This window comes from Trachemys scripta, chromosome 7 (genome assembly GCF_013100865.1).
Source record: "Trachemys scripta elegans isolate TJP31775 chromosome 7, CAS_Tse_1.0, whole genome shotgun sequence".
NCBI classification, from domain to species: Eukaryota; Metazoa; Chordata; order Testudines; family Emydidae; genus Trachemys; species Trachemys scripta.
This window is the reverse complement of record NC_048304.1, coordinates 114,458,109-114,472,266: the sequence shown is the minus strand read 5'-3', so window position 1 is coordinate 114,472,266 and position 14,158 is coordinate 114,458,109. Positions and strand designations below refer to the sequence as shown.

General features: G+C 41.0%; 1 protein-coding gene across 3 annotated transcripts in view; it reads left to right on the top strand.

Moving 5' to 3' along the window:
• The window catches only part of FAM160B1 (family with sequence similarity 160 member B1), a 104,853-nt gene that overhangs the window by 36,710 nt on the left and 53,985 nt on the right, over window positions 1–14,158 (top strand). For 2 of the 3 annotated variants that reach the window (XR_004646656.1, XR_004646657.1), the window contains exons 15-17: window positions 7,137–7,277; window positions 9,530–9,633; window positions 9,719–10,184. Coding sequence is in view for 1 of the 3 variants with exons in the window: in XM_034777704.1 (XP_034633595.1) it covers window positions 7,137–7,277; window positions 9,530–9,633; window positions 9,719–9,824 (351 nt within the window). In the remaining 2 variants the exon portion in view is untranslated. Of the gene's footprint in view, window positions 1–7,136; window positions 7,278–9,529; window positions 9,634–9,718; window positions 13,031–14,158 lie in introns of those variants that run through there. The other variant, XM_034777704.1, reaches the window with a different exon arrangement.

Here is a 14,158-nt window from a genome sequence, read left to right as displayed (position 1 = left end):
GGCGTGTTTGCGCTACCGCTCTGATAGTCTTGGAGACAGGGAGGGCTGGGCAGGCAGGGAGAGCTGACCAATCCAAGCAGGCTTTGTATACAACAACCAGCCAATCGCCAGTAAGGTACATCGCTTGCCATGATTGGCTGGTTGTTGTATACTGGGTACCACATACAGTACAGCACCAGTATCTGTACCTGTTCATACAGTATAGCACCAATACATACAGTACAGTATACAAATGTCCAACAGTCAAAACCCCATCATGGCTCCACCAGCAAGAAGAAAGAAATATGAAGCCAGTTTCAAACTTCAAGTTGTAAACTTTGCCATGGAACATAATAACTGCGCTGCTGCAAGACAATATGGAGTAACAGAAAAGATGGTTCGGGACTGGAAAGCAAATGAAAAAGCATTAAAGAGTATGCCAAGGGGTAAGTGTGCATTAAGAAGAGGCACTCCACATTGGCCAGAACTCAAAAAACATGTAGCAGACATGGTGAATGAGCATCGCCAAAACGGTTATGTAGTAACAAGAAATAAAATACATTTGTTTGCACTTCAGTGGGCCAAATCTAACCCAGATCACAGCAACAGATTTAAGGCCACTGTATCCTGGTGTACTAGATTCATGGGAAGGCATAATATGGTACTGAGGCAAAAGATGAAAATTGCCCCAAAATTACCTGCAGATCTTGATAGCAAAGTAAATAGTTTCCATCGATACGTAATACAACAGCGCACTAAACATGGCTATGCGTTAAGTAGTATTGGAAATATGGATGAAACTCCAATGAATTTTGATATGGTTGGAAATAAAACTGTCCATCAAAAAGGTGAAAAAACAATTTTAATTAAAACAACAGGACATGAGAAGTCCAGTTTTACAGTGGTACTAGGATGCACAGCTGATGGCGCCAAACTGAGACCAATGATTATTTTTAAAAGAAAAACAATGCCGAAATTCAAGTTCCCTGTTGGTTGTTTTGTACATGTGAATGAAAAAGGCTGGATGGATGAAGAAGGGGTAAAGCTATGGCTTGATAATGTATGGAGCAGGCGACCAGGTGGACTTATTCAAAAATGTAGTCTACTGGTGTGGGATATGTTCAGGGCTCATTTAACTCCCAGCACCAAGCAAATGCTTGCAAGACTAAACACAGATGCGGCAGTTATTCCTGCAGGATTGACATCGTTGGTACAGCCACTGGATGTGTGCCTAAACAAGCCATTTAAAGATCGCATTCAAGAACAGTGGAATGAATGGATGGTTAGCGGCAAAAAGTCATTCACAAAAGGAGGAAACATGCGTGCTCCACAGTTGGATGTTTTGTGCAAGTTTGTCATAAAAGCCTGGAATGATATTGATGCAGAAACAGTAATCAAGTCTTTCAAGAAGTGTGGCATATCAAATTCATTAGATGGTATGGAGGACGACTACTTGTGGCAAGATGAAGAGGAAGCCGAAGCTGAGACCACACCATCTGATACGGAATTCGATCCATATGATGACTGCCTTACAAATGTATCACAAGATGTCATTGATGTACTTATGATATCAGATGACGAACAGGAGGATTTTGAAGGCTTTTAAAGGGAAACTGTCACGCCAGCAAAACCTGTAAAAATACCGTAGCTTGCAGTTATGATGGGCGTTGCTAACTTGCCAGGGACTTGCCCGGCACTTGCTCTCTCTCTCTTGTTTGTTATCTTCCTCCTATCATCATCAGTTCCAGTTTGGTTGACAGCTTAGAAAACAAACAGCATGGCAGCTCCCATGGGTTTATTGTCTTATCCTTCCTTTCAGCTTTAGAGTGAATTAGGAAAAGTTTAATCCACTTGCACTGTTTTATGTTTACATGTTTGATGACAAACAGCCTTATGTTTATAAGTGACAGTTTTCCTGCTAAGTACCTGCATGTCATAAGCATTTGAATTAAAATTACCATATTGAAATCATATCTGATGTTTTTTTAATTTTTTTTTTTGGTGTGCGTTGGAAGAGGGGTAGTCTTATACGGCGAGTATAACCCAAACTCTATATTTTAACTGGAAAAGTTGGGGGTCGTCTTATACGCCCAGTCGTCTTATACGCCGGAAAATACGGTACATTTGTAGCTCTTGTGGTTGTGAAAAAAACCGTTTAGGCTCTTACTTGATGCAGCTGTCTTACTGAGTTTGCTGACAAGGAGACAGAAACAATAGCTCTGTGAGCAGAAACTACAGCCCTTAGAGTTTCAGCTAGTTCAAAACTCAGCCATCTGTCTCTGTCTGAGCAGCCCAGCCTGCTGAGAGCACATCACCCCTGTGCCTCACTGTCTCCTCATTGAATACTGGGTTATGTTCAAGGTTTCAGTCCTCTTTTTTCTTCAGAGCCCTCCATGGGATTCATTGGCTCAGATGACCAAGGACTTCCCACAGCAGCTCCATTTCTCTTTAGCAGTGGAACGGTCAACCTCAAGAGGGAGATGTGGGCACTGGAAACTTGTGAGCTTTGACAGTAGCTGGGCTCACACTGTGGAATTTGCTTCTTCAAGAAATCAGGGTGAACATAGAGCATGAACATTTGTGCCTTCAGAATGACATGTAAATCACACATGGACTTGCCTGTCCCACAAGAACACCACCTCCAGATTATAATTATCCTAATATCTAGCTCTTACACAGCGTCTCCTAAAGCTGTTTACAAAGGAAGGCAAGTACCAACCAGTACAGATGGAGGCTGATAGACAAATATAATTCCCACTGGCTACAGTTGGAGAGAGAACAAAGAAGTTTGTATATGTATTTCAACTAATCTGTAAGGTACTTCAATCCCCCTTTGAATGGCATGTGATAAAAACATAGAAAAGAGGTGTTAACTGCTCCCTCACACTTCAGTGGGGTATTATCTCTGAAGTATAATGATGACATTTAAAATGTCAGCATTAAGTACTCCACTGCCAATCATTTTAGAAAGATCATCCAACTGTTTTGAGATTTTGTGCTGAGTTAGAATATCACCTCTCTCCCAATGGGATTCCTGTGTGGAGATAATCACTAGCTGAGGAATAAGCACCAGGAACAAATAAAAGCTGTGATGAAGATTAGGCTTCATGGAAATGGATTCGCTTTGTGGGCTGAGGGAATCCTCTTAAAGCTACCCATTGATTACATCCTTTTCCCTGAAAATCTTTCTTATCAAGGAAGGCTGGAGCTTCCTTCAGTACTTGACAGTGCTGCCTTTTGTATTTGGTTAGGGTTTGTTTGGGTTAAAAAGGTCACTAGAAAGCAGCACAAAATACTTCCTCCACGTGGGACTGGTCATGGAGGTTTCCTAGCCCCACATCCAAACCTTCTACTCCACCTTGCAGTACTTGGTGCTGTCACTAGATGGCCTGGCTACCTGTGGGTGTTCTTCCTACTACAGAATAAAAGTGAAGGAAGATAAATACAGTACAAGCCGTAAACATGGTTTTGTATTTCACATTTTCCTGTCCCTGTCTTTCTAATGTGTGTGTCAATGTAGTTAGTAATCATTGAGGAAAAGTCAACAGCACTTTAATCTTATTCTAGAGAGATTCTATTCTATTTCTGTAATAGATACTTTAACAGCTATTCACAAAGAATGGGGCATAAACTGTGTTCTCACCTGGGGATCCTGAAAGTCTCAACCTGATTGAACCCAAGGCTGAGCTTGAATTACAAAGATTTTGGGCACTGATCCGGCATTGAAATCAACAGCGCTCCATGCAGGTGCAGCAATCCTCCAAATAATATTAATCATAAGACCTAGCTCTTTTATAGCACTTTTCACCAAGAGATCTTGCATCTGTTTACAAAGTTGGCCAAGTATCATTATCAACATTTTACAGATGGAGGCTGAGGTAGAAAAATAATTCCCATTGCACGCTTATTATTATTTATCATTTGCATTACATATAAAATCATCTCTCCCTTAAATTAGAAACGGGGCCATAGGTATGATAGCTGACTTGTGATTTCAACAGATGACAGTGATTTTAAAGTGTTTATCTAAAATTCAGGCTGAAAGATGCCCACTAGAATGCAAAATGCTGATAATGGCGTGTATTTGTTGGAGGATGCTGTCTAAGATGCACATCTATATGTTAAACAAGTTTTAGAGAGAATTCTGAAACTTCAAACCGTATGTGTGGTTTAAAAAAAAAAAAAAAAAAAAAAAACCACCACCTTCCAGAGAAGAGTATTTAAATGCACGAACATTGAATGGTATCAGATATTTAAATTCTGTATTGTGATGGGGCAAGGCCAGATGGCTATAGTAAAGTAGTGGGAGACAGATATATTAGCCACAGGCTAAACAAATCCCTGATACCAAGATAAGCAAATGGCAGCTACTCCAGGTCAATTAAGACATCTGTGGCCAATTAAGATCTTTCCAGAAGGCAGGGAGGACAGCTAGGTTGATTGGGACATCTGAAGCCAGTCAGGGGCTGGCTGAAACTAGTTAAAAGCCTCCCAGTTAGTCGGGGGTGGGTGGGGTGTCAGGAGCTGTAGGAGGAGGCCATGCTGTTGGAGAGACTGAGCAGTGTAAACCATATCAGGCACAAGGAAGGAGGCCCTGAAGTAAGGGTGAAGCTGCTGTGGGGGAACGGCCTAGGGAATTGTATGTGTCCTGTTTCTAAAAAGTCAGCTACCATAGCTGATACTATTAGGGTCCCTGGGTAGAGGGCGGGCCCGGGCTCCCCCCTGTCCCCCTCCACCCAGAGACTGGGAGATAACAGAGACTGTACAAGGGAGGATAGCTTCTCACCTCCCTTGCTGGCTGATGATGAAAATGGCTCAGTAGGCTGTGACCCTTGCCTCTAGAGCGAGAGAAGGGCTACATGGAGGGACACACTGAGCCTCTGAGGCTAGCGAAATCCGCCAGGAAACGCGGGACCCACGGAGACAAGATCAGAGCTTTGTCACAATATGTAGGCACGCGCGCACACACTCTGAAACAGAATCTAAATCTGTTTACTAAAGATGTAAATTAACCCAAAATATTAGAGATCAATTCTGCAAGGTGCTAAGTGCCCATACCTGCCATTGGCTTCAGTGAAAGCTGAGGGTGCTCAATACTTCCACAAGGTTGGCTCCTAAAAGTGAGCTAGGAAAAGCCTCCTAATTCTCCACTAAACAGTCCTGCTTTTTATTAAGCTACAACCACACACCACCATTAATTTTGCTGTAACAGAACTCCTCTTTGCACCTCTAGGTTCCTTCTTCCTGTTTTTCATACAGTCGTATTCATTTTGATGGAACAAATGGGTCCAGAGAGTCAAAGGTGTTAATCTGATCTGAAACTGTCCAATATTAAACTGCGTTCAACAAGATTTGGTATACAGAGACCTCAGCCTGCTTAGAACCATGGAAAACACTCCATTAAACATCCTTTTAACCTTTTATTAATGATGCAACAAAGAAAAAAAATGCAGTTTCTGTCTCTGCTGTTGACTCTCACTTGCAGTCTCACTGCTGGACAAACACAGGCCCAGCACATGGTCTTATCAGCCACCGGGAGACCTGGCAAACTTGTAGCAGCATAGATCTGTTTAGGTAGGGCATTGCTTTTAGCTGCCTGTTTCTGCTCACAGGCTTACAACACTGTTGCAAAATATGCAGTCTTGGCTGGCTGAGCCAGAGTCTTATTAGACAGAAGGCAAAAGGAGAAGTGTGGGGAAGGAAAAGAAGACACTGGAGAGGGTGGGGCGTGACAAGGTCTCATGCCCCAAGTAGTATTCGGGATTGAGCTGGAGCAGGTGGCGATGTCATCTGGCTCCCTCTCTGACTGGGTTTGGTCAGGATTAGGGTGAAGGTCCATGCTCCCAGGAGATGGTGGGGATGGTAGCCATGATGGTAAAGCTTGCTCCAGTAGCTAGTTTTTAATCCCTAAAGTCTCTTGAACAGCAGCGAAGGGGAGTGATGAGAGTAGAATAGCCCATCCCCTTATTCTTTTGTCCACATATTAGGCCTGATTTCTGACACAAGAATTTTGGTTCATTGATTTCTGATCTCTCATTGCTTTTGTTTATCACTTATGATCTTAATACAGTTCTTGAGTTATATCAGAAAGCCTTTTTGTTTGGTCTAATTGAATTTGTCTTGTTTTTATACCTTTTCCCATCAATATTTGTTATTATAGGTTATTGTGGCATTTTATGAACTGTCACTCACTTTGTACAGTTGAGCTCACAAGTAGGGTACATTTGCAGGCCCAAGTATCACAATACTCCCTCTAGTTTTGACAGCAACAGCTTCTATAAACGCCCTCTGTAATTGCTACCTCAGCACATGGTTATTGTTAGTTGTCTCCTGACTTTCCGGAGAATTCTCACTAACTGTGGGGCAGCTGGCAAACACCCTCACTCCGTATCATTCTGGCGGTGATCAGAGATTTTCTGGTGGGTTTCTCAACCACTTTGATGGTCTGATACACAGTTAATGCCAACAGTACTTCTATAAGTGGTAACTCCGCAGCCATTCGTTCTGGGGGGTTTTCCCACTGCAGCATGATTCTACCTTGGCAAGCTATAAAGATCCCCATAGCAAATAAAAACAATTAAAAAAGGATTTTCAAGTGTGAAGTCACACAATGAAAACACGTGTAAACGTTGGCAATTATAGACTTCCCGTTCAATAGCAAAGAGCCTGAGTAGTAGCCATTGCTAACTGGTCACATTCCTACCCTATTGTTTCTTTTATTTAGAAATCTTTTTGACACTGATCATTTGTTTATTATTGTGAGGAAAATTTTAGTTTAGTCATTTATCTACCTATCTTAGGTCTTTATATGGCTCCCATGTAATCTGTTGCTCAGTTTCTTCTGTTATGACAATTTATTAGTGATCAGATCTCGAGAGCATGTATATACTGCAGCTAGGGCGTAGCTACTTTCAGTCCATTACACTTCGGTAGCCAGCCTCATCTCCTGCATCTGATACATTAGGTAATGATGCAGCTTGCAAGAGCGGGAAAGTCCAGGGCTGATACACCTCAGTTGTGAGGCTGTTGTGGGGATGGGAGGATTTGGGTCTGACTTGCTACCCATGATTTAAAGGAAAGTAGCTGCATAAGCATGGGGTAGATGAAGAGGGAGTCGTAATGAAAATAACAAATAATGTCCTCTTGTCTGTTCGCAGCCATACGATGTAAATTTACAAGTTACATCAGTGTTGTCCAAACTCTCCCTGTTTCCCCATCCACACATCCACGAATACCTTTTGGATCCCTATGTAAATCTGGCTTCAGGCTGTCGATCTCTCTTTTCCGTTATTGTCAGGGTGAGTAAATGACCAACTAACATTTATATGTGGCTACAATGGTGATAAACTTAATAGCTTTGTAATGAATGCTAAAGGAGGGTAAATTTGGCTTTAGTATGGCAACTGGTCTGTTGAAAGGAAAATGCTTTAAAAAAAAAAAAAAAGCACTGAATATGGATTTTCATACCAAATAACGCTGGAGAATACACTTTTCAGTAAATCCATTTACTCTCCATTGGTCTCTGAAATTCTTTTACTTGCCATGTTTGCTGAGTTTCAAAGATGTGGATGTAAATGATTTCTTTCAAGGTTTTGCCCTTAATCCTGAAATAAAGTTGTTTTAATTCTGAATGGGTCCTGTTGGAATCATTGACATGGCAGTGTCCTGTAATGCCATAAGTACGCGCATATGTCTGCACTAGAACTGGATTGTGAAAGAGCTGGTTTTATTGAGGCACAAGTCAATTACACTCCTGAACATGCTGTGCTTTTGGATGGAATGCTACAGCATATCATCATCTCCCCTTCAAGCCTGATTCATTCATCCTGTCCTACCTGTAACCCTACCGTCGATCTATGTCCACTATAAAATTGCTATACTTACCTCAAGTCTCCCATATCTCCCTCTGATCTCATCTCTCCCTCTGATACCGGGTATGATGAGGTCTGCAAACCACACACAGAATACAGGCAGGAACATGTTAAGAACCCTTCCTGCCTGCAGACAGCAAAACCAGCTCCACCGGGGATCCTCTGAGAAACGTCAGTTATGAAGAGACCTGGTCCCCAATGGCTGTAACTAATCACTGCAAACCCACATATAAAGAAAGAGGAAGAGGATGAAAAGGAGCTGGGGCAGAAGAGCTTGAAACATCCAGGGAGCAACGACTCTCTGCCGAGGAGCTAGCATCATGCTACTGCTGAGAGATTTAGAACCCCCTGGAAGCACAAGGGAGGTAGATGGAGATAGGAGCCCTGAGAGCCAAGGGCTTTTTGACTTGTTTATGTTGCGTTTATGGCTTCTGGCTTCTTTGATATGATTTAAGCCACTGTTGCGTGGTCAAACACCAACGTAAGCTGCTCGAACTGGGTTTTTGCACAAGATGGTGTCCATCACCCCTTCTGCAGTCGCTAAAGCCAATAAGCTATTGGCTAGTTTCCTATACCAATATTTAGGGAGCCAAATTCACCACTAATATAACTGTAGAGCCATTCATAGAGCAGTGAATTGGGCCTACAGTTATTGGGACTTCAAGTCTCTGTTCATCAACTGTTCACACATCTCTAAGTCCTACTAATGTTTTTAGTTCTTATGCACTAACACTGTCTAGTGACTAGGTTACAAATTGGTTTGAGTCTGTACAACCCAAAGGCACATGATTTTAGATTCAGAGATCCCCAAGTTCAGTTCCTCCACCCAGCAGAGGCATCGTGTTATGTGAAGATGACTGTAGTGTGATGGCTGCCACCCAAGTTCTCCCTCATGGACTCTGCAGTGCCCTGCCCCTCTTTCCCCTTATTCAGGGCTCTCTAAACAAAGTCAGAGCCCTTCTTGGGGTCTGGGTTTTTAATTAAGTTAACAAAGTTGCCCAAAACAAACACATAAGAAATCTCCATCCACCCTTAAACTGGGCATAGCCCTTCCTCCCAGAAGGGCTGTCCCTTCCTCAGGGGTCACTTTGGGAGACCCTCTCTCCCTGCAGCTGCACTCTGTAGTCCCCTTCTAGCTCTGCTCTTCCTTTGAGCTCTCTTTGCTGTCACTCACAGGCTTCATCTGGCTAGAAGGAACCAAACTTGCTCCTTGTAGCTGCTCCTCCTCCTCACCAGTCCCAGCTCCACACAGTCTCCTCTTTTCTGAGCTTTCTCGGTTTACTAACCAAACTTCCTGCCTTGAGAAGTCTGAACTATACAACTGCCTGCAGCTTCCTGCTGCCTTTTTTGTTGGAAGCATTTGATTCCTCTCAGCTGAGGCTCATCTTGTAATGAGCACTGGCTTAGCCCCAGGCTCTCCAGCCCCAGGGGCAAGCTGCCCTGTTGCCATGACACTCTAAAATAACATGAGGGTATGTTGGAGATGGCAGGCAAACTAGATCAGGCTGAGTGTGAGGATTCAGTGGCAGAAAGATTCTGAATATTCCTCACCCATGTTGGGCAATTGTGAAGATGAATTAACAGCTGTGTAAATTGATCATTATTTGAACTCTCATTGGCTGTCTCTTTATTTGGCTCTCACTTCATATACTACTACTTTGCCTCTGTGTGATTTGCAGGTTGTTGGAGATCTTATGGTGAGAATACAGCGCATACCGGATTTCACTCCCAAACTTCTGCTGGTCAGAAAGCGTCTGCTTGGATTGGAGCCTGAAGGGCCCATGTAAGTAAATAAATTGCAAATCCTCCACACAAACTGTTTTTGTGTGCGGCTTCTTCTTAGCTCCTGTTGTTTTTTCCTTTCCCAGTATTGACCACATGACGTTGCTGGAGGGCGTGATTGTACTGGAAGAGTTCTGTAAAGAGCTAGCAGCGATTGCATTTGTGAAATACCATGCCTCATCTACACCCTAAGCAGCCACTTGAAGTCACTGGGCTTCAAAATCGAGTGTGTTTCAGTTAAAAAAGACTATTGACTCGACCAGACAAGAAGAGAGAGAGTCTCCTAACAAAGGGTTGATATAATTTGACAGTTGTTATGGATGGCAGTGGAGGGTGAGTTCTTGGCCACTGTTCATGATTTCTTGGCACTCGCTGCACTCTGATGGAAATGTAATCAAATGGACATTGAACCCAGGATGCAATCAAAGGGACTTCAGGGCAGACAAAACATAACATTTCCAGTCACTGTTTGAAGAGCTGAAAAAAAGTCTGAAGAGCCACAAACTTCAGAACTTTGGTTACCAGGCCATTGTTTTAACAACATTTTAGGTGGTAAGGATTTTTTATATGCTCTGGGGCTCATATACTTAAATTATCTTTTGTGATCACTATTGCTTTTTAGAATATCAAACTATTTCTCTAATGTTTTCATGTCATAAGTTTTTTCTCTTCAGTTGAAAATATGAAAGGAAAAGAGTAAAGCAGCATGTGTAGATACAAGTGATACCATCTAAAACATTGGAGAGAGGATGAAAAGTTCTGCTAATGCATATGTAGTATGATGTGATCCAGGTGGGATGAATTCTACTTTTGTGAATCTTCTTATATTGTAATGAATTCTGGGCTGGTGAATTCTGATTCATCACTGGGTTATTCCAGTTTTAGATTGATGTAATTCCTTATATTAATGAAATTATACATGGTGAATCAGGGCCTGTATGTAGACAACGATCATATCCTAAGTATGCATGTTTCTAGTGCTGTGCTCTTTGTCTTTCCAAATGATTTCTCCTGAGTTCAGCTATGTTACTAGACTTGCCTTAGATTTTTGTATGTGAGCTCCAGTTAGTTTGATCCATGTCAGTTTTACAAAGATGCTATTATACAGGTCATTAATAGTAGTTGCTAAAACCAGTATTTTTTAAAATGCTATTTAACATTGGTTTAAGAATATTTTGTGCCTTGAAAATTGGCAGTGTAAATGTTCTGTTATTTTTAAAATGTTTTATTGCTTGTCTGAACGTAACCATAGTGTCCAAATGAAAGAGTGACTGATACTGTTTTGGGCAGCAGTAAAAGGGATGATACAATATTTAGGACCAAAATTCTCCACCGGTTTTCACAATACTGGGATGCAAAGATGTTTCCCCGGTGCATTCTTTGCAACATGAATTCTACCGGCCAGAGCAGGAATTTCCATCGCAGGCCAAGGATACGCTAGCATCCTTTGCTACTGTTCCTCCTGAATGACTGCAGCTAGCAGTTGCTGCTGACATCGGGATTGAAGTGCTAGCAGGCTGGAAGGGCAGGATGTGCTCCTTAACCTTCATATCACTCTTGGTGATCTCTGGAGAGAGACCTGCCTGCCTGGTTACACAGGAGAATACCTTCCTGTTGACACAGTAGCACAGACAGACCAAGCAGGATTGAGCCCTTAATGTTCATATTCCATTTCTTTGTCTTTTTTAATGTCCGGTTGGACAGTGAGTGTCAGTTTCTGATCTCATTTCAGTGTAAATCTGGACTAATTTAATCAGTCACTAGCATTCCTCCTGATTTCCATGAGCGTAACTGGGATCAGAATCTGGCCCTCCATGATTTTGATGTCTGTCTGTTTTTTACATTTATGGAATCTGGATTTTGAAAAACTCCTGAAGTTACCAGGTGGCTTGTCCAACAAAATTGAACATTCTCACCGTTAATGGGCTAAATTCCCCACTTATTCACAGCATAAACTCCAGTTGAGGGTCCTGCTGGGGAACATGACAGGGTTACAGGCAGATAGAAATGTGGAGTACCACTCCGAAAGAGAAAAAGCATTGCCCAAAAGTGGCTGTGACCAGGGAGTAAGATGATTCAGTAGCTCCCTACAGGTCCTCCCATCAACGGAACTCTGGCACTTCAGCTAGAATGAAAGATGTTCTCAAGAGCGGGTAGCGGCAGGAACCTGGGACTTAACAGCCATATGCACCAGCTTTGCTGAATGTGGCCCAATGTTTTCATACCAAAATAGCTTAGTAAAATAGAATTTAAGAAGGGGTACTTTCTCTTCATTCCCATTCTTTACATGGGTATTTGGAAAGTAGCAAGTGGTTTTTTTTTTCCCCCCCAGTGTAATGTATCCTACAAATGATCCATTTTGAGACGCTTCATTAATATAATGTACCTACCTGTACACACAGTATAAAAAAGTATGTATGTGTGTAGATTTATGTTTAATGCATACATTTTTGATAATTTAGGCCCTGGTTCTGCAGAGCACTTAAGCATGAGCTTAAAGTTAAGCATTTACTTAAGACCCATTTAAAATAAATATGAGTTAGGAAAACTCATGAAGCTAAGCTAGTGTTTAAGTGTTGTGCTGAACAACAGTGGAGTTATGCATGTTCTTAAATGCTTTGCTGAATCAGGCCTTTGTTGTTTTAGGTTTTAGCTTGAGTTTAATTACACTTGCTGCAAAATTTAATCCTGTTTTCATTATTTATTAAAAAAAAAACCCTCTGATATTTAGAATACTCCTAAAGTCCCATCTGCAATGTAAACTGTAGCAGACATAATGCTATGAAAAATGAGAGTGAGAAAAAACAAAATCCACATTAGAGCATTCCAAACCATACGATAGTTATAAATCCATGTCAGAGGTGCAGGATCTCAGATGGAGACATGAACATCATTTAATTTTTTTTAATCCGTTGCTGCTATCGGAGCTAATTACACAGTAAGGGATTGCATCAGTTAGTTTATGCAAGGATAACTGCAGAGTCTGTAGTTTTTAAATACAAAATGATTTACCTAGCTAGAAGCCCAATTGTTTAATGCTTGCAGTTGAACAATAAGATATCACTATAAATATTCTTAAATTCAAGATGTAATTGTCTAGCATTCAGTCTTCAGTGTGTTTAGTAGCCATGGTGATATTATTTCACAAACCAAATATTATTCAGGCCACAAATTATAAAAAGCTGATCCGTCTTGATAGCAAGTGAAGCAATGCTAGGAAAAGCTGGCGTCCTTCTGGTTTGTATAGGTGCTGCTTACAATAATTACCATAAATTGTGACAGTGACTTTTATTTTTGTAAAAGCGATTGACTCTTAAATAAGAGATGGAAATAGTTTAATTTTGTTTCTTGGTTTTTATGCACTTTTATTTTTAAAAGTAAAAATTAGTTCAACTCCATATTTTTACTCATTGAATCTATGCATGTCATTGAGTTGACCATTGTGTGTGTGTGTGTGTGTGTGGTTATTTATTACCCACAAGTGGACACCTGAGAAACATGGCCTGATACTCAGAAGTTCAGAGTACCCGCAAATCTTTCCAGTGTCAATGGGAACTGCAGGTGTTGATCACCTTTGGAAAAATATGGCTAAGAGTATTATTTTGCAATATTTGAGGTGAAAATACTGGGATAATTTTGGTTAAGTAAGCAAATTCGAACTGCATTTTACCCTGATGCACATTTTTGTAAATAAGGACACGTTTTTCTTTTTCTGCCATTTATTGTATGTATTTGATTTAGACTCTGATGTAGAAACTTTTGTAATAAGCAACATGCGACATCTGCTAGAACAGAAGTTTGTCCTTAGTCTGTTTCCATTATGATTGTAATCTTCCTAGTATTCAAATCTTGTCTATGTAATGTTCGTATAGTGTATTCATTAGTGCAATATGGGAGCTGTGATTTGATACTCGGCTTCAGTCTGGTTGTACATCACCTATGTATCTATAAGGACTGAAATCCTGAGCTTGCTTACACTATTGCTAGTGTAAAGATGGTTACACTTGATTTTACAGGGCACAAGTAATCATGGAATTGCTTTGTAAATACATGGTAATTTCCTACCATGCATTGCTGTATGACTACACAGTTACCATTCAATTATGAAGTACATCATTATTTGTCTTAGAGAAAGGTTACAATTAAGTACTATGTAAAATCTACAGATTGCGTGGTACTTTGGGTTGTATGATAAATCCAGACATATATAATGCATATCATACAGGGCTTTCCAACCATGATCACTAATAATATTTTCTGTGCCCGGTAAAATAATTACTCTCTATATATACACTTTTTATTTTGCCTCCTGCCTTGTTTACATTAAACAGAGGATATTCAGTAAACTTTTTTTATTGAACTTTATGTTGGTCACTGACTGACAGTGTTGCCAAGGTTTAGCAGACATGGGATATGCAACAAAGGAACTGTTGAAACAGCCACATTTCTATACGTAAAGTAGTAACTTTTACAAAGGAGGCGCTGATAAAATTCAATTTTTGTGCTAAAAATGCATGCAGGATTAA